At 45.1% G+C, this 25,065-nt stretch overlaps 1 protein-coding gene across 4 annotated transcripts in view; it reads right to left on the reverse strand.

Annotated features, from left to right (window-relative positions):
* The window catches only part of KIF5C (kinesin family member 5C), a 160,240-nt gene that overhangs the window by 21,384 nt on the left and 113,791 nt on the right, over nt 1–25,065 (reverse strand). For all 4 annotated transcript variants that reach the window (XM_061438385.1, XM_061438400.1, XM_061438386.1 and 1 more), the window contains 9 exons: nt 24,542–24,688; nt 17,934–18,122; nt 14,447–14,564; nt 11,701–11,777; nt 10,288–10,397; nt 8,221–8,322; nt 7,647–7,707; nt 3,061–3,132; nt 21–125 (listed from right to left, as the gene is read on the reverse strand). In XM_061438385.1, the coding sequence (XP_061294369.1) occupies nt 21–125; nt 3,061–3,132; nt 7,647–7,707; nt 8,221–8,322; nt 10,288–10,397; nt 11,701–11,777; nt 14,447–14,564; nt 17,934–18,122; nt 24,542–24,688 (981 nt within the window). The remainder of the gene's footprint in view (nt 1–20; nt 126–3,060; nt 3,133–7,646; nt 7,708–8,220; nt 8,323–10,287; nt 10,398–11,700; nt 11,778–14,446; nt 14,565–17,933; nt 18,123–24,541; nt 24,689–25,065) is intronic.

Consider the following 25,065-nt stretch of genomic DNA (forward strand, 5'->3'; position numbering starts at 1 on the left):
GGCTGGCACAGCCCTCCTACCTGTTTGTGAACCTTGGTGAGTTGCTCCAGGTTATTCTCCAGGAAGGAAATTTTCTGCTTCTGGGCAGCACTGCCTCCTCCATCATCACTGTCCAGCTCTACACTCTGTATCAACACAAGGGGTCAGGAGAATCAGCCTCCAAACTGCCCACCCGCAGCCCCAGCATCATGTGGAAGAGCCATTCTAAATATCCTTGGGAAGAAATCCCCGATCCTACTAAAGGTTTATTCTGAAAATGAAAATAGAGGTTCTAGAAGTTGAGACTCAACAGTGTTCCAAATTAATTCCCTTTATTGGTATCAAACATTCTATTTTTTAGATAGCTGACCAAAAATACTGCAATCTACTTTTGAAAGATACAGATTAGATACAGTTCTCTTTGTGAATATACCTCTCCCTTGCAGGTAGGTGAACAGACACTTTTCTTTTCAAAAGGAAGTGTTTCAAAACTCATTAAGAAGAACTAATGGGAAAACGTAAGCCCAAGACCTAAATTTGATTTCAAAACATCACAAGTGAGATAATGAGTCATCAAGCTGCAGGAAAGTGTCTGTGGTCCCACTGGGCAGTCTCCATGGTCTCTGCTTGTCCCTTCAGCTTTCAATTACATCAAATTATTTAATGAATCCATCCCAGACCAGTCAGGCCATCTGTGTGCTGTGCTGGATTGACACTCAAAATTTATCAGATCTTGAGATTAACAAAAGCACTGTTCTCCCAACACTTCCAAGCTGAGTGGCCACATAAGTTAGGAAATACATGTACAAACACATCCTGGAGTCTAAAAATGGCAAAGCATGCTTATTTTGTCTGATTACAAAAGACATCATCACTCTTTCTGAGAGGTGGTGGCCATACGAGCATCTCAAACCTGTCTCCTGGGTCTCAATCTAGGGCTCTTAAACTCAGAAGGTTTGTTAAAACTCAGATTGATGGGCCCCACCCAAGTCTTTAGTCTGGTCCCAAGCTCTAGGGCTTTCCCTAATAGCTCAGTTGGTAAAGAATCTGCCTGCAATGCAGGAGACCCCAGTTCGATTCCTGGGTCAGGAAGATCCACTGGAGAAGGGATAGGCTACCCACTTCTGTATTCTGGCTTGGAGAATTCAATGGACTGTATAGTCCATGGGGTTGCAAAGAGTCGGACCCAACTGAGCGACTTTCACTGACCCAAGTCTCTGAGTCAGTGGATCCAGGGTGGGTCTGAGAACCTGCACATCCAGCAAGTTCTTATGTGATTCGAGTGCTGCTGGCCAGGTGACCACACTTTGGAACCACTGGTCTAAGAGCAGATCCTCCCTAGAGAGTCTTACATCCTGAAATCTGGTCCCAAGCTCTGCATCCTCCTTGGAATACTTCCTCCCCCAAGCTGAGTCTTTTCAGTTCTTATCATAATCTCCCTAGTCTCTTGTCTTCATCACCCCTGCTCTGGCCTCTCTTTACTCCCCAGTCCAGGTCCTCTGATCATTTCTATGTTGATGATTGTGGTCACTACCTACCTTCCTGATCCCTGCCACTCGGGCCTTGAAATCTCCCATCATTCTCCACTCTCTTTCCTTATTTTGATTTCCAGCCCTCCAAACTCACTAGAATCATGCTGCCAAGTGCCAAGGCAAATCCATGCTCTGAACCTCATCTGGACACTCCCACCACTGCTCAGCATCCTTTTGCTTATCTCCAGCAAATCCCTCACAGCTGCCCCAGCCGCCTCCAGCCTCCATGGCCTCCCCATTCTCTTCCTCCTTCTCCACATTAACTGAGAAAGTCAGAGTCGTTGAATGTATCTTTTCCCCTGTCATATATTTCCCTACTAACGTCTGGTTTCTCCACTTCTCCTCTCTGGGAAAGTGTGTCCCTTCCATTTACCAAGCCATATATACTCTTCTATGCCATCAATTCGGAGAAGGCAGTGGCACCCCACTCTAGTACTCTTGCCTGGAAAATCCCATGGATGGAGGAGCCCGAAGTCGACTGAGCGACTTCACTTTCACTTTTCACTTTCATGCATTGGAGAAGGAAATGGCAACCCACTCCAGTGTTCTTGCCTGGAGAATCCCAGGGACAGGGGAGCCTGGTGGGCTGCCGTCTATGGGGTCGCACAGAGTCAGACACGACTGAAGTGACTTAGCAGCAGCAGCAGCATGCTATCAATTCTATCTTCTCAGATCTGACCCTATCAATCACCTCCTCTTTTTTTTCCCTTAAATAATATACTTCATCTCTTTTCCCTGGCTCCTGCACACAGACCCCCATGCACACACTTAAATACACCTCTGTCCATCCTATTACCTCTGGGTTTGCTGACTGCTCCTCATCCATCGCTTTTTCAAAAGCCTCCTTGCTGCTTCTCCCTCCTCCCTCCTGAGACCTCTACTAGCTGCTCTGGGGGTTCACCATTTGGCAATTCCCCAAGATCACCACTGCATGTGGCACAAAATGCTCAGACTCAGAAGTCACACCGACCTGGATTTCAGTCCTATCTCTGGCTCTCCCCAGCTCTGTGATCTCAGGTCAGCGGAGCCCATTTCCACAACCATAAAACAGAACACAAAGGACCAATTACGTGGCTGCTGGGGACAGGAGGCAAGACACGGGATGTTAAAGTGCTTCATACACTCTGGCCCAGCCCCTCACAGCCTCCTAACAGGGAAACAGGAGGGTCTAACCCCTGGCATTTCCAGGTTCCTGGCATCATTCACCAGGCTAAGGGCCAGGCTGTCTACTGAGAGCCCTCTGGGTTTTCCCTGCGTCACTCAGAGGTTTTCACACTGCAACCAGATAAATATGTGTTCCTTTGAAATAAAGGCCAAGGAAAGGATGATAGCTTCCTTTCACTAAGAACGAAAAGTCAGATGGAAAAATGTTCCCAAGTATTTTTCCCCCCTCTGGCACATTCTTTTAATCACATTCTCTGGTATGAGTAATTTTTAAGCATCACCAGCTAGGATTTAAGCAAGTGATAATGATTTAAGCAACTGAAAATGATTCTTCTGGCCAACTTTTCGTTTCTCCTCAATCCCATTCACGTGAATTAGAACTCACCTTTTTAACCCGCGCAGTCAGATCCTGGACAAAGAGTTTACGGAGGTTGTGCAGAGTCTGCAGTTCTCGAGACTGGAAGAGAAGATCGTTAAAACACCACTTAAATGAAGGCACACAGTTTATGACACCATTGGCACCAGACCATCAACCCCAGATGCCTCCACAAAGCTCTACATGCCGCTGGTCAAGGCCATGGGGCCCTCCGCTTCCTGTGACCTGCCCACCCTCGTGCTCCCCCCTTCCACCTGGCATCTTCCCAGGGCTACCCCAAGGTACAGAGCCTGGGAACTCAAACAAAGATATGGAAACTACACCAAAGCCTGCTCGTTTGCTCTGTTTTAAGTAGAACATTTTCCTCCCTTTAACCACGAAAACTTGCAAGCTTTCTCATAAAAATTCCTAGTGAGCTATGTTATAACAGAATGGACTCTTTTTTCACTCTAATTTATTGGTGTACACAAAATGCCAACAAGTTTTAATGAAAAGTTAGCCGCAATTTCTCCCACTCGAGCCGACCAACATTTTTCATGTTTCCACACCCCTCTGGCCCTGATCCATAATAAGCTTTTTTTGCCTCACATCACTGAGCTAATGGACATTCCACCTGGTGACCCTGGGCAAAGTATCTAACCTTCCTGTGCTTTCTTATCTGTAACATGAGGATAAAAACAGTAGTTGCCTCATAGTTGTTGTTATCAAGATTAAATGAGATTATTCTTATAAAACTCTTACAACAGTTTCTGGCACATAGTAAGTGTTCAATAAATATTAGCTAGTATTACTTTATTGATGCATCATAGTTGGCAGCTATTTCATTAGGCTTTTACTGTTTCCTTTTGTTGTTGCTATAATTTTCCTCTTGTTAACTTCTTGGGAGCATTTTTTCCCCCTTAATTCTGGATTATTTTCTACTAATGAACACTTAGGAATTAGATTGCTAAGACAAAGGTCTGAGTCAAACCTGGTGCCCTCTGTTAACAGAGTCAGAAAACCTAAATGTTTCCTTCCATTTAAGTCTCCATGTATTCACCACAAGACCTACAACCAGTTCTGTGAAAAATATTTTCCTATGAGGACAGAAATACACTCGAATTTGTATTTTTCAATTTGTTAAAATTGACCTACTCTCACACAGAATGTCAAGGGATGGAACTAACAGAAGCTCACAGAAAAAAGGACAAAACAGGCTCCAAACAGGAGGGTCTAACCCCTGGCATTTCCAGGTTCCTGGCATCATTCACCAGGCTAAGGGCCAGGCTATAGAATAAAGGTTCTATATTAATTTTAGGTCTTATTACTGGGTCCAATTCCATAATAGTGCTGAAATAAAAAGCAACTAAAGTCAATTGCCTTCTCAGATGAGGCAAATTACTTTCTGCGGGAGGCCCAACGGGCCTGCTGTTGGGAACGCCCTGCACAGTGCATGTCTGGGGTGGAGCCGCCAGCTAGCAGATGGGGGCGTGGCGGGGACAGCTCCACGCTGTCAGTGACACCGCCACGCTGTCTGCGCCTCTGTCCCAGGGAGCTCAATCCTGGCCCTCTGCTCTGCGAGCTCTCCTTCCTGCTTCAGGTAGTTGATTAATGACTGAACTATAATCACAGAAAATACTTGCCATGAAAAACACCACCACCCCACAGGGAAATGAGAAGAGAAGACCTAGCTGCCTTGTCAAAGGGCCAGGCGATTCTTCAGGGGCAAACACCACACAGTCCAGAGTCCTGAGCTTGGTGACTCTCTCTCATTCTCGTTCGGTTTTGGGTAACTTCTATAAACAGTTTAACACAGGCAGTTCAGACCTTGGAGATGGTTGATAAGCCACACATGTATGCCTAGGCAACTCCCATTTGGCTTCCTGGGGCCATGAATTGTCCTCCATCATGTGCATTACTTCTTCCTCCACCCTGACTGCTTTCCTTCAGGTCTCTCCCAGCACAGGTGTTGCCCTCCGTGTAAAAGTCAGGGCTCAGCTTCCTGTCACGGTGAGGGTGGGACCCGAGCGGTGGAGACACAAGGTTTACCAACACAGAAGGAGGAGGGGTCCAGCCCCAGAGTCCACACAAAGTGTCCTGCTAAAGCCAGAGGGCTGCCTGGGGTCCCAGAGACATCCCCACTGGCCGGCTGGCCTTCCCAAATGTCGCCCCTGGAGTGGGCTTTACAGACCTTGGTCCCTCGTGGCAGGTCCCACCCTGACCTTTCCCAGACACTCCAGGAGGCAGAGCAGCTTGAGCTGAGGATCAGGAAGGGTCAGCCAAAGACAGTGAGCCACCTCTGAGGAACACTGACAGCGTGGGGAGGATGTGATGGAAGGATAAGTAGTAACACCCGTGTCTAGACTGGCACAGACTGCGGAGCTCCAGTGTGGGGACTGAAATGTTGGTGTGTGATGCGTGTGTGTGTACATGGATGGAGAGCGAGAGCTCAGGGGAGGCTGTATTGGTGAGTCTGTCCACGTGTGAGGGACTGAGTGTCTGAGTGTGTGTATGGTGTGGGGGTGGGGGTGGGGAATGGATGCAAGGGTAGGAATGTGGGTGTGGCAGGGAGAACCAGTGTATCTGAGGAGGCTAGTGAGGAAAAGGTGTTGCTAAAAACATATTCAAGCAAATTCTCTGGTGGTCCAGTGGTTAGGACAGCACGCTTCCATTGCAGGGGGCACAGGCTCAATTCTTGGTTGGGGAACTAAGATTCCACAAGCTGAGCACACACACACACCCTCCCCCAAAAAACGAAAAAAAGAAAGAAATGCATTCAACAGAGCAAAATAACATGCTCACATGTAAGTATAAAAGAGAGAAAGCTTGTGAGTCTGGGAGGTCTGTGAGTGGACGTGAGGGGGTTGTGAGAGTGAATGAGCAGAAGTGAGAGTATGCCAGTGAGAGTATGTGGATGGTCACGGGTGTCTGTGCATGTGTGTGTCAGCATGTGATGGGGATGTGCTGAGTGTGTAAGCTTGTGAGTGGATGAATACAGGCATGAGCATGTGATAGTGGGGACCTGTGGCTGTGAGTGTATGTGAAGACATGTGAGTGAGTGAGAACAAGCAATTATGCCCAAGTGTGGGTGAGACCATGAGAGGGAGAGAGGTAAACAGTGAGTTTCTAGGTGTGAGCAGGAAAGGTGTGCTAGGTGATGGACTGTGAGAGAGAGCACGCGAGTGTAAAGAAGATATGGAAATACTGACCTCCGGCTGGTGGGAATATAGGAACATTTTAATGGTCAATATTTTTCTGAATTGTTATAAACTATCTATGATTGTGAGTATCACTTCTCCAGGAAAACAGACACAGATAAAGCAACTTCATGGCTTCATTTCCGTTTCCCCTCCAGCCGCTCTGTCCACTGTCTTCACCAGGCTCAAGAGGCCCAACTTCTCTCAACAGTCATTCTACTTCTGTTCTGAACAGTTTGTGCCCTTTGAGCCCCCATCCACCCTTGAGGAGTAGCCAGGGGCCCGAGCACAGCCTCAGGTCCAGCCCTGATCAATCACCTGCTTCCAGTCTGGGGTCACCGAATTCCTGGATTCTGGTTCAGTCCTGCAATAGCTCACATGATGTATGGATGGAACCAGTATGCTTGCCTATATCTGAGCAGTATGTCATGTGCAATGACTGGATGTGTTTTCACCAGATTTAGAAACTATGTCGGGATGTCTGTCTTCTAACACAGGCTGTATGGCACTTTGAAGGGCTCTTGAGAGCCCTTGGCACCAGGCAGCCACCCCCAAGGGCAAATAAAACAGAAGCAGACCAGGAGACAAACCCAATGAATTCAGATGTAGGACAGAGCAAAGCAACCAGGGTCTCACATGGCAAGCCCTTCCTCCACAGGGAAGTGGACCTGCCACTCCTCCGCCACAAACCCTGCAGGTCTCAAGGCCGAATCTGGCCTGGCTCCCCTTCTGTCTTGACCTCTCTGTGCCTGCCTCCTACCACCTCTCCTCTTGGCCACAGACAGACTGATCTCCCTGCTGTTCCCCAAATGTGGGTCATGGGCTGACCTCAGGGCCTTGGCACAGGCTCCTCCTCCAGATATCCCCACGGCTCCTTCGTTTTCCTATTTAAGTTCCTGCTCAAATGTTACTTCCCAGTGGGGCCTCCCCCAGCCAGTATCCTGTGCCCCTTCTATAACCATCTAATGGAGACCACGATCTACCTCCTTATTGTTCACTGTCTGTCTTCCCCAAGTGAAGGACAGCTTCACAAGGGACACCCTCTTCTCTGTTGTGTATTGATGCAACCCAAGCACCTAAAAAAAACAGTCCTTAGCAGGTGCTCAACAAATATCCACTGATTGTTAAATGGAAGTAAGCACAATGTACAAGAGGCAGCAAAACTGCAGACACTGAGTTGAGTTTAAATCTCATCAGAACTCCAGGGTTACACTCCTAAGGATGGCTGGATGGTTAGTCACTGTGCCAAGACCTGGGGAATAAATTCTACAGCTCTCATGTTTCCATAGGAAGTTTTATGTTTAAAATGATACTCAAGAAAGGCATGCACAGATAAAATTTTAGAAGAAACAAATTCAAAAGATCATAAACTAATCTGGTCTTTGAGACTAAAATGAGTTGGGAAACACATCAACATACCACTGTCTCCTCCAGCCCTTTGAGGTCCTCTCTGGCTTGCTCCCTTTTATCATTGAGCAATCTATAAAACAGAAAGGAACCATGAACCACCAAAGGGGCATCAGAGATTTTCACAGACACCATGCATCTGCAGATAAATCAACAAAACAAACCAACTCACCAACTCAGGGTCTGTTCTTAAATTGGCCCAACCTAACCTGAATATCTGGAGAAGGCAATGGCACCCCACTCCAGTACTCTTGCCTGGAAAATCCCATGGATGGAGGAGCCTGGTGGGCTGCAGTCCATGGGGTCGCTACGAGTCGGACACGACTGAGCAACTTCACTTTCACTTTTCACTTTCATGCACTGGAGGAGGAAATGGCAACCCACTCCAGTGTTCTTGCCTGGAGAATCCCAGGGACGGGGGAGCCTGGTGGGCTGCTGTCTATAGGGTCGCACAGAGTCGGACATGACTGAAGCGACTTAGCAGCAGCAGCAACCTGAATATCTTGGTACCTGAATCACCAGTGTGGACTGGCAGAGATTTCATGGGGATGAGAGAAAATAGAGGAAATATTTAAAGCGTACTCACAAGAGCTTTTCCAGTTTCATTTCTCTCTCTTGGTCCTCTATTTTCAGCTTGTTATAATCAGAACTGAGCTTCTCCTGTTCTAGTTGCAGTTTCTGATTCAAACTGAAATGAGAGGAAACAGCAACGCATTCCACATCACCCTGAGAGTCTGAGTCATGCGACTGAAGACATAATTCTGTTCCAAGCCCATTAGCTCTGTGCAATAAAGGTGACAATTCTGGGGGATTTTGAGAGATCAGAGAACAACCTCACAGCTTCCTCCCTGCCCAAGTGAAAACTGATTTCTGGGAACATCTAAGAGGCATGAAACATAAGGCTTTAAGAATGTATTTATAGCTGGCTTATGCAAGAGCTCTGGAAAGGAAAAAAAATGAAATGGGAAAGGGGCCAAAATTTTAAAACAGGAAAAGAGAGCCCAGTAAGAATTCTTTTTCTGCCGCACAGATGGTACGCATGCACTCCTGGAACCTCGTCTGGCTACTCTGACCTTCCCTTCCTCCCTGGCCTGGTGCTCTGAAAACATCTCCCAAGTCCAGCTCCCTGGCTGACATAGGGCCCATTCTGCTCTGTGAGGTCTTTGGGTGGGGGAGGAGGGGGAAGCGGGGCAGTGGTCAGAGAGAGGGTACACAAAGTAAGTCTGGGCTGCTGCAAAAAAGAAACTCACCACCTGGATGGGAACACTGGGTCATTTTATGTACCTCAGTCCTTGCCAGGTAGTGCTAGTGGTAAAGAATCCACCTGCCAATGCAGGAGATATAAGAGGCGCAGGCTGGATCCCTGGGTTGGGGAGATCCCCTGGAGGAGGGCATGGCAACCCATTCCAGTGTTCTTGCCTGGAGAATCCCAGGGACGGGGGAGCCTGGTGGGTTGCCGTCTATGGGCTCACACAGAGTCGGACACGACTGAAGTGACTTAGCAGCAGCAGCACCAGAATAACAAATAAAAGCCGTGCTTACAGGCGAAGGCACAACCTGAGAGGGAGCATGGGGTGGCCCGAAAGGAGAGAGACAGTGCTAAGTGCTTTCCTAGGCAGACTGCACAGAGTCTACCCATGGCGTCATTTACACTTTTGCTTTTAAAATGCAAATGTGCGATACAAGCAAAGAGACTTGGATCAGTAGTCTGGAGAATAACTCCAACTCCAGTTTGATTCCTGTTTAACAGTATGACCTTAAGGAAATCATTTAGCTTTGATTCTGTATAGAAATCTTGTTTCTTCATCTATATAAAAACAGAAAGGAGGGAACCTTTAGTCTAGACTGGGGCGGAGGACATGGGGGCATGGAATGAACTGTATTTCAATATATTTCAATATAACTGGTTTTCTTTGTTTTCTTCTTTTATTTGAGACATGTAAACACATTGTTCTGCAAAGGGACTCACTGTGCAAAAATGATAAGAATCCTCAGGAGAGGATCCTAAAGGTGCCTCTCAGCCTGGGGACTTGTGTTGATGATATGGGAAGGTGAGAGGAGTGGAGAGGGGTCGTTACTGAGCAGGGGGGTTGTTCAGCAGCAGCTGCAACAGAATGGCCTTGAGAAGGTGTCACTGGAGCCCAGCTGCAATGACGTCCTTGAGCGCAGACACCGAACAGCGTGGGTCCCTAAGAGTCCACGTGTGACCTGGTGGCTCCAGGTTGTACAGACACAGGTATGTGTTGGGCGAGGAGGCAGCAGGAGCTGACAGTCTCCTCTGGAGCATTTATTAACCCAGCAGATCCCCCGAGTCGGACCAAATCAGTTTTTTTCACACTCTCATAGGAACTCATCCCCACCTACAGGGGCACATGTCTGTCCATGTGAGTCACCAATGTGTCCTGCTCTGCAGGGCACCAGGCAGGGCAGCTGGGCCAACCTGCCACCTGCCCACCAGAGCCCCCAGAGGTTGGACTCCAGATGAGGAACAGACCTCAGAAGCATCACAACCCAGCTTCCTGTGACACCAGGGCGGAGCCCAGCACCCACAGGGCAGGGAAAGCAGAGACCTGGGCTAGAAGCTATGTCCCTCCAGGCTGGCACAAGGCCTGTGCCCGCCTCCATGCCCTGCGAGTCCCCTGGGGCAACTCACTCCCGAATCTCATCGATGATTTTCTGCTTCTCCTCAATTTCATCCCGGAGTCTGGACAGCTGCTTCTGATGAGCTTCCCGGTGACTCTCCATCTGCTGCTCCAGAGCCTTCTGCAACCCAGGCCAGGGAAATGTGTCAGCTGCTGCTGGTTCTCAGCCCACGCTGTGCCAAGACTGGGTCACTACCTCCTATCCCACCTCCCTCAGCTGTCAGATCCCCACACCAGGGCCCAGGACCTACCCTGCTTTATAGAGACAACAATATCCAAGGACCTGTTAGAAAATTGAGTAGTTCCCATGGGCAAATGACCATATTTCATGAGGAAAGGGTTTGCCTCTGACCTTCCACAGCTCACCTGAGCCACACAGCTTCTCTCACCAGGTCACCCTGAGGTCACTGACCTCTTACTACCTGGTTGACCTCAGGCCATGGCACCTCTCTGAGCTGCACTTCCCCACCAGTAAAATGTTAATAATCTCTCGACCCTGTCCACTGCATGGATTTATGATGATGCTCCAAGCAGACCTTTCCACCAAAGTGATGTGAACCCAGGAGAGGCCCAGCCAGGTGAGGCAGGGTTGTTGGCTGAACAGCATGGCATCACTTCAACTATGGGACTCACACCCAGTGGAGCTTGGAACCGGTTTGTCAAAAACTATTCCAGGTGGCTCTAGTGGTAAAGAACCCACCTGCCAATGCAGGGGACACAAGAAACGAGGGATCAATCCCTGGGTCGGAAAGATCCCCTGGAGAAGGAAATGGCGACCCACTTCAGTATCCTTGCCTGGAAAATTCCACGGGCAGAGGAGCCTGGCAGGCTATAGTCCATGGGGTCACAAAGAGTTGGACATGACTGAGCAAATAAGCGTGTGCATACATGCACACACACACACAATCAAAAGTTCAACATTTTCTCCTATCTCACTTTATCCACCTAAAACCCTTATTTCCCAATCTTCTTTCCCACATTTCCATTTCTGTTTAAAATGTGACCAAAATAAAGACCCCTGTGTTTGAGATGAAAATTCAAATTGAGGGTATTTCTTTAAAAGATAGAGGGGAGGTGCTTCCTTCCATTCAAAAGAGGGGTGACTGTTTCTGCAGAGGCTGTGACAGCTGGCCAGCATGGCTACTGGAAGGTGCACTCTCTCCCTCTTGCTCATGAGCAGGAAGATAAATGTACTGATGCAATGCAATTATTGTCTGCAGACATCTCAGCGGGCCTGGACACCTGCATGTCCATCTCACTTCTAAGTCCAGCCACCCTCTGAGAGCAGCTCTGATGCCCAGCCCCAGCCCCGCCCCCCTCCTTCCTACCTCACCTACACATCTTGGAAAGGAGCTGGATTTTCCCAGATGAAGGAAATCCAGTCCCAAGGCGTGCAGGGCTCCTGGAAAGGGCTGCATACACACCTTCATTTCCTCAGCATCCTGCAGCCGGGTCAGATGCTCCTTTTCCTTATCCTGGAAGCTGACTTCATGCATTTTTTCTGTTTTGAATTTTAAAGGATAATGAAAAAGATTTAACTGGCAGGATTCCTATCCAAAAGTAAAAATTAAAAAAAAAACAAAAAACACAACAGAAAGGAATATGGTGAAACATCAGCTTATCTCACCAAGGTACCACCATGGAATAAAGGAACATGCCTCTGAAGGGGGACTTCGTGAATGTCACTCTCAGATACCCTGCACACCTCAGGACTTCCAGCTTGTTAAATCAAGGCTGATCTCTCCAGGGAGACTGTGGAAGTCCTCCGGGGAGAAGGGCGATTGGAGGGGACATGTGATCCAGGAGCAGTCATGCTGTACCTGACAGGGCTGCCACTCCATGCCCTCAGAGGACTGCTCCCCACCAGGCCTGGTGAGCCGCTCCTGCATAAACGTGCATGGTCACCAACAATGCTCTCTGCAAATATTAGTGGTATTTGGATTCCTGCCACTATTAGAGTTTCAGAAAGAGCTAATTTACCTCCCATGGGTATTCTCTAAGAATCTGGAGCAGGAAAATAATCTAGGGACAAGCGCAAAGAAAATAGAAACGTAAAATAACTCTCTCCAGACTAAGCAGGAAGCCCACGCTGTGTGTTGGGGGCATGGTGCTATGTGATACCCCTCTGGGGAGGGGGCATCAGCCCCACCCTCCTCTTGGTCAGTGGTCTCACCAAGCCCAGTGGACCATGGGCAGCCTCAGGTGGAGGGATCAAAAGGGTTTCCGACAGTGACATTCAAGTCCTTAAGTATTCTCTCCATTCTGTTTCACTTTATTTCAGTGTCAACTACAAATTGGCACTTGCCAAGGGCATTTGCCATCTGCCTCTGCAGAGACTGAACCCTGTGTTGCTGCAGCTGTTGACCTTCGACACGCCCTGAAGGGAGCTCAGGGTGGAGAAATGAGGCATTTTGTGTTCCAAGGAAACCGGTGGAATGGGGTTTTAGATAGATATTTTCAGGAACTGATTTCATGATCCCAATCCTTGCATCTCCTCATATCTAGAAAAGCACTAAATACCTTCATGGTGAAACTTAGCTCCTCATGGCCAGCAGAAAACCTTATGTAAGATAAGTGCCTGATTATGTGAACTCCCCCTTCACCAAAATCATATATATTGACCTTCCCACACTACCTTGTTGGAGCACTTTCTCAGAGCTATCTGAGGTGCTATCTCCTGGGCTGCAGTCCTCATCTTGCCCCAAATAAAACTTAACTGGCAACTTTCACGTTATGCATCTTTTTTAGTGGACATCAGCTACTCTTGCTCTGATTTTGTTTCCATTCAGTGGCACCACTGCAGAAGCCATTGACCAGAGGGAAAGCTGCTTTTCCATGTCAACTTTTGGGTAGAGCGTTCTATTCCCAACATCCCTTATCTCATAAAGAAAACCTTACAAGGTCATAGTGGGGGTGGGTGTGTTATCCTTTTTTGTTAATTTACATTGCCATTTGAAGCAAAATGTATTTACTGAGCAAACAGACAATACAACAATAAATAAAAAAGGATAGCATTGTCACCAATCCTGTTACCCTAGTAAAACCATGTTCCCTTCAAATATTAATTTTATAGGCCTTCAAACATAAGTATCCAGTGATTTTTCAATGTTATAACCACAGTAAAGATAAAATTACATACTATGATGTTAAATCTAATGCATTGTAAATACTGTTGCTTGGTCTTCATGTATTTCATCTCCAAGATGAAAAAAACCCCTATTCTTTTAAACCACATACCATAGTTCATTTAACTGCTGGACATTTAGGTGATTTCCTTTTTTCCCACTAATATAAACAATGAATTCTCGAGAATTCTGCAACGAATATTTGAGATTTGAGGAGTAAAAGGTATGAAAAGTGTTAGCATAATTAATATGTATTTTCAAAATGCTTCCCAAAGGGATTTTACCAGCTTTCTTTGCAACTCATAAGATCTGTATTCCCGTTTCACCACAACACATACATCATTAATCCTGTCCTGGTTTCTACATTTCTAGTCATTTCTCTCGAATCTCTTCTATTTATTCATATTTATTGAGTGCCTCCTATGTGCTGAGCACATTCTTCCACAAAGGGGTCAGGAGACTGCCTGGAAAAGGCAGAGTTTGCTCAAAGGATGCAAGATGCAGGGGAACCATGGCTGCAAGTTCAGAGTTGATATTTAGAGCAACAGGACAGCACGGAAAGGCTGGAGGTCTGGGGCTGGAATAAGGTAGAACTTGATTTTGGAATCCTCCCTTGGGATACAGCACAGTGGTCAGCCTTGAACAGGCTAAGGTTTAGCCCCTCGGTCAATGAATGGAGCCACAATTCTTAATTAGGATTAAGGATAGTGACAATGAAGCTGGAGATGCACAGAACCAGAGAAGCATCTGACAGGTTGAATGGACAGGCCTTGGTGACAGAGTGGAGGCAGGAGGTGAAGAAGGGAGAGGATTCTGACTTGGGCAGCAGGGTAGACTGAGGGAAAATGCAAAGAGAAGCAGGTAAAGGATGGGGGCAGTCTTCTAGATGGTTCTCTACCCCCTACCCCACTCCAATTAGGCCACTGTTTTCACTAGACATACAAATGGTTTAATTGAGCAAAATTAAACATCAGGAGTCCAGCCAACTATAGTGTGTCTGATTCAGGCCAATCGCTGGACACCTACAAAGTGGTCGATTGCTCACCTTGGGCTCGGAGCTTGGCCAGCTCTTCACTGAGTGAGTCCTGGGACTCTTCAAGCTGTCTCCTCTTCTGCTCCATGTTCTGCATGTAGTCCGTCAGGGATTTGATCTTGGCTTCGTGCTTTAAACGAGCAAACAGAAAGGGGCTATGAATGACGAGCGAGTGATTATCCTGGCTTGTCCAGGACTGTCCAACAGGAAAACGCAACAGAAGAGGAGTTCTTGACTCCTCTGTTCGAGTCCCAACAGCCAAGTGCCGATTCCGCCCTTGGCTTGGGATCTGGGACCACAGACTAAGTCTTCTTCTTCCCATGAGCTTCTCTGCCTCATCCCCCTGCGCGTGGCTTTCCTTACCATGTCCTTCCTTACCATCTATTAAATAGAAATACCAAACCCCAGGCTGGTTTTCTGCTTTGTAAAAAACAGAGTCTGCTGGAAAGAAAGGGGCTGGAAAAGTGTCAAGGCTGCGGGCTTCATTCTTTGAACCTGCACCTTTGGATTTCTTCTTCGGAACTCCAGTATTATGTCTTTACACTTTCTGCCTTTCAAGCACAGCAATTCCTATTTCAGAGGCTTTGTTTCTTTTTCCTCTCCCTAGGAAGCTCTCCCCAACACCCTGCCAGACATGGGCCTGGCTGGATCCTTCTTACTTGGGCCCCAACATTTTCTTATAGCACCTAACTTCTATTTGATTCATCTATTTTTTTTTCTACTTGTTAGCTCCATGAAAGCATAGAGTTAATATATAATAATGGAGTGAAGGACTAAATGAATGAATGAGAGCTTGTGACTAAACAGGAACAGTAGTCCCCTCGAGGCAGATGGAAATATGCAGACACCTCCTCCCCCATATCTACATGGATCATATTTAGGCAGGAGGACCCTGGAGATGGAGCTCTAATGTAATGAAATAACCTCTGGGAAATGGGACTTTGTTGGAGCAGATATTTTATAAGCATAGCTTTTGGTGACAAGGATGAGTATAAACAAAGGAGATAATAGCATTTTAGCTGGAAATATTTTGTCAGGTTCCTTAGATCATGTCAGAAAATAAAGAAACAAGGTTTTTCTTACTTTTGAACCCCAGGCAACAATGACTAAATCTTTGGTTTTGTGTAAATTGTGGCAGAGTACAAAATAGCACCTAAGGGAAAACTGTATTTGTTCCTAATGCAGAAAGCATTGTCTAACCACGGTTATTCTTTAACCCCAAACCATCCTAATATTTTTGAGTCCAATCTCACACACCCTGAGTGTGTGTCACCTTAAGATCTGGGCAACTGGGGCCCCACTCCTGGGCCTGACACTTCAGAGCACCCCACTTGGGCAGTCCTCTGGCTGTACCCCAGTCTACCGAGCAAAGTTCTATGCCAAGGGAGCGTGCCCACTTGGAACCCACATCCTCTTCTAGATCACAGTGAGTCTGGAAAACTAGAAACTTGTTACTCTAATGACCCTGAGGTCACCCCCAGGAGCAGCAGTGCAGCTTCCATCATCCATTTACATAGGTTACAGCTGACACAGTTTCACAGCTCCATCAACTCATAGAACGTGTGGAAGGGGCCTGACTTGGACGTGGAGGCTGATGTGTCCAGATGGAAGGAAAGACAGAGGGCTTTGGGCCGCAGGGCCTCTGTCTGTGCGTTTGCATTGGCCTTCAAATGTTAGGGACAGAGTGCTTCAGAAGCACATGCTCTCAGAGTAACAGGTGACCTGGAAATCAGACCTGAAGTGTACTATGCCCTAATGTTTATTGTTCTTCTTCTCAATTTTCATAAATTATAAAAATGTCAAAAAGTCCAGCAAATCCAGAAAAAGTAGTATAAATTTCACCCATAAACCACTCTATCAACTACTTTCCCCCTATATTCCTGGTCTTATCTATATAAATGCATATTTTATCAAGTTGCAAGGTATAGCATAGATCTGTCACTCGGCATTTCCATTTTTATTTAACTTTATATAATTATACTTTCCAAATGACTAGGTTGCATACATTTTTGGTAAGAGCTGCATAATATCCTTTCATGTAACTTTATGTTATTAGTCTCTCTATAAATAGTTGCCTATTTTATTTTATTAAAATGAAAGTAATACTGCAATCAACATCTTCCATGTAAGTGCTAATATTTTAAATCAGGGAATGATAATACCATATGAAATGAAAAATTTTCACTTTCATTACCAATGAAAAACGCTATAAGTGAAATTACTGGCCAAAGTATACTTACGTTTTTATGGGTTTTGATTCCCAAGGTGCTTTCCAAAGGGACTGACCAAATTATACTTTTCTCAACAATGTATATAAATTTCACTATTACACACTAGCATTGACTAATCTCTTCAACGCTTCTTTGCTTACTATGTTATTTATAAAATGGAAACTTGATGCTTTAATTTGCATCTCTTAAATGATTACAGTAGGAGACGAGGCTGGAGATGGTTGCATGATGACACATTCCTATGTTTAAAAGCATACAGGATGAAGTATGCTTTCATCTGCTCCTCAGCACTGTCAGATGTGCCGTTACACGCTGGTATCTGCTCTCCCCAAATGACTTTAGCTATGTTAATGCCTGGACTGAGGCAGTGCGCAGCACAGACTGGACCACTCACAGAGGCCTCAGCCCCAAACACCAGCCTCAGGTGCAGGGGCAGACCAGAAACAAGGCTGCAGTTTTCTGAAACCACCATGCTAAAGTGAAAATGCTTCCTAACGGACAGAAGAGTACCTTATCACTGGGGCTTGAAAATCCCTTCAAGGCTTTGAGTTCCCACACAAAGGTTTGAGTTCCAGTTCTGCCTTTCACTGGCTATATGAGTCTGGACAGTATATTTAATCTTTCAAGTCTCATTCTCCTTATCTAAAAAGCAAGGACAGTCATAACACCTGCCTATCAGAATTCTTCTAAAGATCAAGTGAGAGAATGCAGGTAAAGCGCTTAACAGTATAAAGGGCACTGTAAGCACTCAGTAAAATGCTTCCTGCTACTGCTATACTGGTAGTGGCGGCAGTTTCTGCTGTCCCATATTAAACCGGATCTGTGGTAGAGACTAAAAGATCGAAGAATGCTGCCTTAGCAGAGAGGTGTTTTAGATGCCACCCAATCTTTTCCACTTTTCCAGGGAAGCCTGGCATGCAGCAATCGATGGGGTGGCAAAGAGTCGGGTATGACTGACCATTGAACTGGACTGAATCTTTTCCACTCATTATACATCACTATCTATCCTACCTACCTACCTACCTTATTTATAAATAGCTAGATAAAGATATGTAGACACATCCATTAAAAAAAAGACTAAAGGTAATTCATGTAATTTGTACGACTAAACCTAGCCTTAAGAATAAGCCTGGCCAGTTACTGCCTGGGAGGCCATGGATACGTTCATCAGTTGTCCCTATTAGGTACCATCAGCCTCAGTAAGAGCGTGGAGGAAACAGATTTCCAGAGCACAAGGGTGTGACATGGTGAACAAAGGGGTGGCCTACCTGGGAGATGAGCAGCTGGCAGGCTGCCAGCTCCCGCTCGCTGGCATTCATCTTCCTGTTGGAGTCCATCTGGGCGCTCTCGAGCTGTTTGCTGCGGTTCACCAGAGATTTGACCTCCGACTTCATCTTGCTGATGTACAGTCGGGCCATGGTGAATTCCTCTTCAATGACTCCGTTCACATCTGCCAACTGAGCACAGGAGGGAACCACTCAATGACGCCTACGATTAGCAGAGGTTCACAGGGCCCTGAAACCTGTCCATGGGGATGTCTGTGGATTTCTGGGTTAAGAATCCCTAATCACAGGACCACAAGCTGAGAACCACAAGTTGAAATATAGGTTCAATCCCACATTCTCTGAAACCTTGGATAAAACTTCAATTAGTATAATCTTCAATTAACCAGGCTTCTCATTACAATTGATTTTCTAGAATGAAAGAGATGGTATCAGTAGAAAAAGATATTGAAATTGTAAAAAGAGATAACTTTGAAGAGGTGTTCCTTACATTTCTGGAAGGGCAGCAAAACCCAGTGTTCCTAAAGGTGATCCTGAGTCCCAAAAGAAATCATTCAAAACTTCAGTTATGTTCTCTACAGTCTGTTATCCAGAGAAACAGCAGTCTAAGAGCTTGAACATGTTTCTATAAGCAAAGGTTGAAGTACAGAGGATTCTCTATATAGTTCTCAATTAAAGAATCTAATGAACAGGAACGTGCTATCACCAGAAACACCTCTGGATGAAAGTCTTCCTGCATGACTTCTCATTATGACCAATGTTTCCTTGCCCCTGCATGCCTGCCCCTTCCAAGCACACAGGAATCTCGCTTAGTTAAGATCACCTGAGAATAACAGTTTAAATTCACCTTTAGAAGAAAAGATTCTGACAACCAGAATTCTTGCCCCATCTCATATTTGTTGTCTAATTTTCAAAGCTCTACAGGATACAAATAATGTAGCAAGATACTTGGGATAGAAACCCATTTGCTGAGATGCGGAGATAGCCTTGAGGAGCAAAGTAACTGCGAATATTTTGTTTAACCACCAGAGGGCATCCTAGCACCTCAGGAGAATACAAGAGCCCTCTCCAGTACCCATCCCACAGAGGCTTCAGTTATTCTAAGACAGTGATTCCAACTCTTTTTTTGATGTTTCATAATACACTCCATCTGCCCACTTTTGTCATTATTGCTGTCATTAACTCATTGTATGACTATTTTTTTCAGTAAACATTTAAGAGCTAGGAACACGGAGTGGTCTATCAACCCTGAAAATTGGCAGCAGGTAAAAAGTACACTGGACAGGGCTGAATGCCTGTAATCTGGTGTCAACCTTCCCCTAAAAATTCCCCAACAATGTTGCTAAATGTCTCAGGGTCAACCAACACAATGCAGAGTCCAGGTTCACAGCAAGAAAATCCACAAGTATCAACATCTGACTCCATCTTACTTGAACAGAAGCCAAAGTGAAAGTCACTCAGTCACCTCTGACCCTCTGCAACCCCACGGACAATACAGTCCATGGAACTCTCCAGGCCAGAATACTGGAGTGGGTAGCCATTCCCATCTCCAGGGGATCTTCCAAACCCAGAGATCAAATCCAGGTCTCCTGCATTGCAGGCGGATTCTTTACCAGCTAAGCAACCAGGGAAGCCCCTTACTTTAATGGAGGTTCTCAATAATCAGTTACATTTCTGACTGCCAGTGATTTGCCTACCAATACCACTCATTACACTCCTTTCATAATCCAGTATCATGGAGGTAACAGATGAGAAAAGCCCACAATCTTTAAGTTCAGTTTTATCCTCATGCCTTGGTGATTGGTCCAACATGGTACAGAGATGAGAAACTCATTCTTTAGCCTGACCAAGTGTGCCCTGTGTATTGTCTTTCTGTATAAGGGTAAGAGGACATCCAGCTCTTTTGTGTGGAATTTACAACCTATACCAGCTCCTGGGGGTGAGAACATTGCTGAACCGAGTTAGGGTGTCGTGGGAAGGGAGCAAACACCTCCTCCTCTAAGATGTTCTTCAGCTGAGGGCACGTTGTGTTCTATGCCCAGGTGACATCTGAATTGGAGATGAGTAGAAAAAAAAAATTACAAAAATGGGCATTCTCCAAAGTGAGAACTGGGTATTTCTTCCCTCAAACCAGAACCATAACTTCTGAAGCCATACTTATTCTAGGAGGTCAAAAAGGAGATTTTGAATCTACAGCTGATGGAAAAAAACAAAACAAAACAGCACTCCAAGCAAATATTAACTGCAAGGTTTCTTACCACTTACGAGCTCATATATGTAGTCATATAAGTTCAGAGTTTTTAGTAATTCCAGTATACTGTTATTTTAAAAAGAAGAATCAGAGTTTGCTGCTGTAGGATTATTTAATAACTCTCCTCTGGGTCTGACAGTGACTGAAACGTATGTACTAGACCATGAGGCCCAGTGTGGATGGCTAATTCAGCAGAAGAGACTGCCTCCCCTTCCACCTTGCCTGTATAGGACTCACCCTCACCCACGTCTCTGGAGCATACTGCAGTCACCCAAGGTGCCGTTTCTGGGCCAAGTAAAAGGCAAGTGAAGTGACTGTTCACATTCTAAGACCTAAAAAGTCGTTTGTGGTTGCTATTTAGTCACTCAATTGTGTCCAACTCTTTTAGTGACCTCATGGACCACAGCCCGCCTGGCTCCTCTGTCCATGGGATTCTTCAGGCAAGAATACAGGAGTGGGTTGCAATTTCCTTCTCCAGAGGATCTTCCCAATTCAGGGATCGAACCCCCGTCTCCTGTGTCTCCTGCATTGCAGGGAGAGTCTTTACTGCTTGAGCCATCAGTGAAGCCCTACAAAGTCATAATGGGAATTAAAAAATCCTTATTAGAAAAAGCGTCTAGAAATGTCAGTTTTATTTACAAGTGCAGCACAGAGCCAAGGCATGATAAAGTTGCTTCCAAGAGGCTGAGGAGCAGGAGGGGAATGAAGAAGCAAGCCCTCTTGGAGGTGAGGACCCCAGCCACCATTCTGTGGGGACTGGAACTCACACCCTAGCCCCAGCAGACCCCAGGCTGTGCTGAAGAAGTTGATGAGAAGGGAGCTATCAGTGATGAAGGCTGACTTCAGGCCCAGGATCCAGAACGGTTTTATCTGCATCTCTGGTCCATCCACAGCCAGGTCCCTCATGGAGGTGGGGCCCAGGGTCTCTGTCACCTGCTTGAATTTCTTCACCTCCATCTCAGCTAGACCTGAGGTTGGAAGAAAACTAGGCAGCTAATCCAATCCATTTCGTTTACTCAACCTCAACTTGTTATTCTGCTTGTGCCTAGAAATCTGGAAATCTCTGCCTTAAAGAAAAATCGGTGACATTGGAACATGAAAAGAAGAGGCTCACTAATAAACCTAGATGAAGTCAACACCAGGCTCATCTTGTCATTTGCTGCTCTCATCTTGTTTTGTTGACTTAAGTATTGCCTGGACTCTGAAAATGCCCCAAGACATGACTGAGCTGGAGAAATATGAGTTCTTCTGTTTCTTTGCTGTTTGGGCCTGCTGTATCCTAGAACTGAGGGCTGAGAGAGACTCCAGCAGCCATCTTTCCCTCTCACCCCAGAACACCACCAGGGGGACTGAATAGGATTTTTAGGAATAAAAACACAAGATCACCAAAAAAGATTTCCTTGATCTCATTTTTTAGATCAAAACAATTATATCAACTGAATACTCATCGCCAATAAGAAAAGTATCTGTACCCGCAATGATAGATCCAAGAAATATATGCATAACTCATGCAATTCCTGAGCTGACCATCTTCAAGATAATCTGGACTCATCTTATCATTTTACAAATTAGGAATACGAAACCCAGATAAATAAAGTAACTTGCCCAAAGTCACATAATTACTCCCCTTTAATGCTCATTGCCATGATGAATTTTTTCCTTACAATTATGAATTAAATCATAATTGCAAGGAAAAAAACAGAATGATTAAGAATATGATGCTATCTAAGTGAAAGTTATCAATGAAATTAACTAGCTATCAATGAAATTAACTAGGGCATCCAATGTCTGGAATTCAAAGCTATCTTAAAAATATTCAAAGTACTTAAAAATAATCTCAATCATACTTCATATTCCTAAAGGTAAAGACTCTTTTTTTTTAATTCCAAAGCCACCCAGACACTCCTTGATTTCATTAGCATTTTTCATCAGCTCTATTTTAGAACTTGGCATAAAAATATCTTCCTTTATCATTATCAGCGGCAGGCACCAACTTCCCATAAATCAACTGCACCTTCATATTGCAAGGACCATTTAATCACCCCAACCTCAGAAGTTTATAGCTCAACACCAACATATGCGTCTAAAAATAAATCCTCAAATATAAAATCACCGAACTGGAACTTAATAGGGTTAATCTTATAGTACTGGAGAATTTTATGCTAAAATTAGATTCATTTGCAAAGATTCATGAAATATTCAGTTACAACAGAGATTCTATGAAAGAACGATTGGGTTTACAAGAGGTCATATGCTCTAAACCTCGATCTGTTATACCACCTAAGAAGAGCTTTCAGTGGTTCCCAGAAATGTCCATAAACAAAAGTAATTTGGGGAGGCCTGTCTAGTATTTAACAATCCCAACTCAAAACCTGAGTGTTCCTCCAAAGCAGACTGAAGTATAACTCGGCCTTTTAAAGGCTAACAGGCTAAACTCCAAGAATTTGGTTTTAACCTTTGAGGTAGAAGTTTAATACTATAACACTATTCCCTAGCTTGATAAAATCCACACATGTTTATCGATGGCTACTCCACAGAAGGTCTTGAGTTCATATAAACCTACAGTAATTAACTGAACAACAACAACAATCATCAAAATAGTATGGTACTGGTATAAAGATTAGATCACTGCAATAGACCAGAGAGACCAGCAATAGCCCCACATACTTTTGAAGGTGGCAGACATGCTCATTATCTTATTGTGGGGATGATGGTTTCATGAATGTACACATATGTCAAAACTTCTCAAACTATACTTTATGTGCAGCTGGGACCTCCCTGGTAGCCCAGTGGTTAAGACTCCACACTCCCAGTGCAAGGGGCCCGGCTTGGGAACAAGACCCTGCATGCCAAAACTGAGATTCTGCCTGCGGCAACTAAGACCTACCACAGCCAAATAAATAAATACATGCAGCTTATTTTATGTCAATTATACCTCAAGAGAGCTATTTTGTTTGATGTCACTCTTATTTTTCCAATGTCCTGTCTATTTTGTGGCAAATTGTTCTTGATTGATAGCAGTATTTACTCTCATTTCCCTGTATTCCTAAACTCATAGACAACTTTACACCACGTCCCTTATAACCTTGCTATCGATGGCACTAATGTACACCACCCCAGGGGTTAATCATGGTTGGTTTAAGCCCATTGTAGTAAAACTATTTCTCTTTGCTCTCCCAGCTTCCCTTGCAATTTGGGGTGACCATGTGACCCAATTCTGGCCTCTATAAAGTATAAGGGGATGCCTATTGGGGATTTCTGGGATATAGTTCTCTCCTGGATGAAAGCTGTCTGGCTTTACAGCCCGTCCTGCCTCAGACATGATGATTGGTGCTATAGAAGCTATCTTGCTACCAAGAGACAAAAATCTACAGATGTGAAAAGGTCATAGGCTGAGGAAAAGAGAAAGAAAATAAAGACCTGGATCCTTGACATTGTTGAGATCCTGTACCAAAAGTTGCTTCTAAAACTTCAAGAAGCATAGGAATGACCTGGGGACTCTTGGTAAACTGCAGCTTCTAATTCAGTAGGTCTGAGGTGGGCCTGAGAGACTCTAGTTGGAACAAGTTCCCGGGTGATGAAGCTCACAACCTGAATAACACGAGTCTAGACTTCTTATACTGTGAATAATAAATGTGGCTTTATTTTATTAAGCCACCGTTAGAATCCTCTAATTTCCAGCTGAAAGCTTTCCTAATTCATACTGATTGATTGGGGACCTTCATTCTGTTGTATTTTCATAGAAAAGGAGAGGGCTTCCATGGCGGTCCAGTGGTTGAGACGACTTTGCAATTCAGGGTCCAGGAGGATCCCACACGGTGCAGGGCAGCTAAGCCTGTGGGCCACAACCCCTGAAGCCCGTGCACCTGGAGTCTGTGGACTGCAACCAGAAAGTAACCCCCGCTCAACGCAACTAGAGAAAACCCACGCACAGCAAAAAAGACCCAGTACAGCCAAAAATAAATACATAACTTTAAAAAAAAAAAAAAAGGGAGAAACATTTCTGAGTAGAACTTTTGTTTAACCTATCCAGTCCCAAAACTCTGTGACACTGGCATGTAATTCTGAGGATTAAACCAACTCACAGAAGGCCAACCAAGATTTGAGGACATTTCCTATAATTGAAAGGTAATTTTTCTTTTCTGCTCCTTAACCAAAATAATAATTTACTTAGTCACTCAATCAGCCTTTCGTTCATTCACTCAAATATGATCAAGCACACAGCAGATGCAAGACAGCGTGCTAAGCACTGGACACTTAGGAGAATAAACACAGACCTTGCTTGCTCAGATTCGTGCCATTATAAGAGAAGGTAGAGAGGATAAAAGAAGGGCTGGCTTACAGTCTTCACGTCGTTGGTACCAATGATTCCTCCTATCTCCCCCAAATCCTTCAACAGCAGATTCAGGATCTCGGTGGCCCTTTTCTTCTGATGATTGCTAAGCTCCTGCAGCTGGCTCAGTTCTCTCTGCGTGGTTGTCAGTGTAGTCTGAAATACACATTTTAACAACAGATTTAAAGGGCCACCCATCAATTTCATACACACAGTGTCATCAAGAATAACATCACGTAGGGTGGAGTTCTTTTGTCCTCTCATGTAATTTCAACAGGAGTCCTTTTAAGCCAAACTACGGTATAGCTCTGCATTCTCTGATAAGAAGAGGAAGTCGTCTTGGCCTGATACGTCATTTGTCTGCATATCAGATGATAATTTCCAGGTCAGTGGAATAAGTTATTAAAAACAAATAAAGCTCAAAACCAGTCCTTATGTTTATCATGTGTAATCACATCTAATCCTACCTACCAGATGTTCTGTTTCAGTCCACATTCTTCAGGATACAAACATACCTTCAAATGTCTCCACCT

This window comes from Bos javanicus, chromosome 2 (genome assembly GCF_032452875.1).
Source record: "Bos javanicus breed banteng chromosome 2, ARS-OSU_banteng_1.0, whole genome shotgun sequence".
Lineage (NCBI taxonomy): Eukaryota > Metazoa > Chordata > Mammalia > Artiodactyla > Bovidae > Bos > Bos javanicus.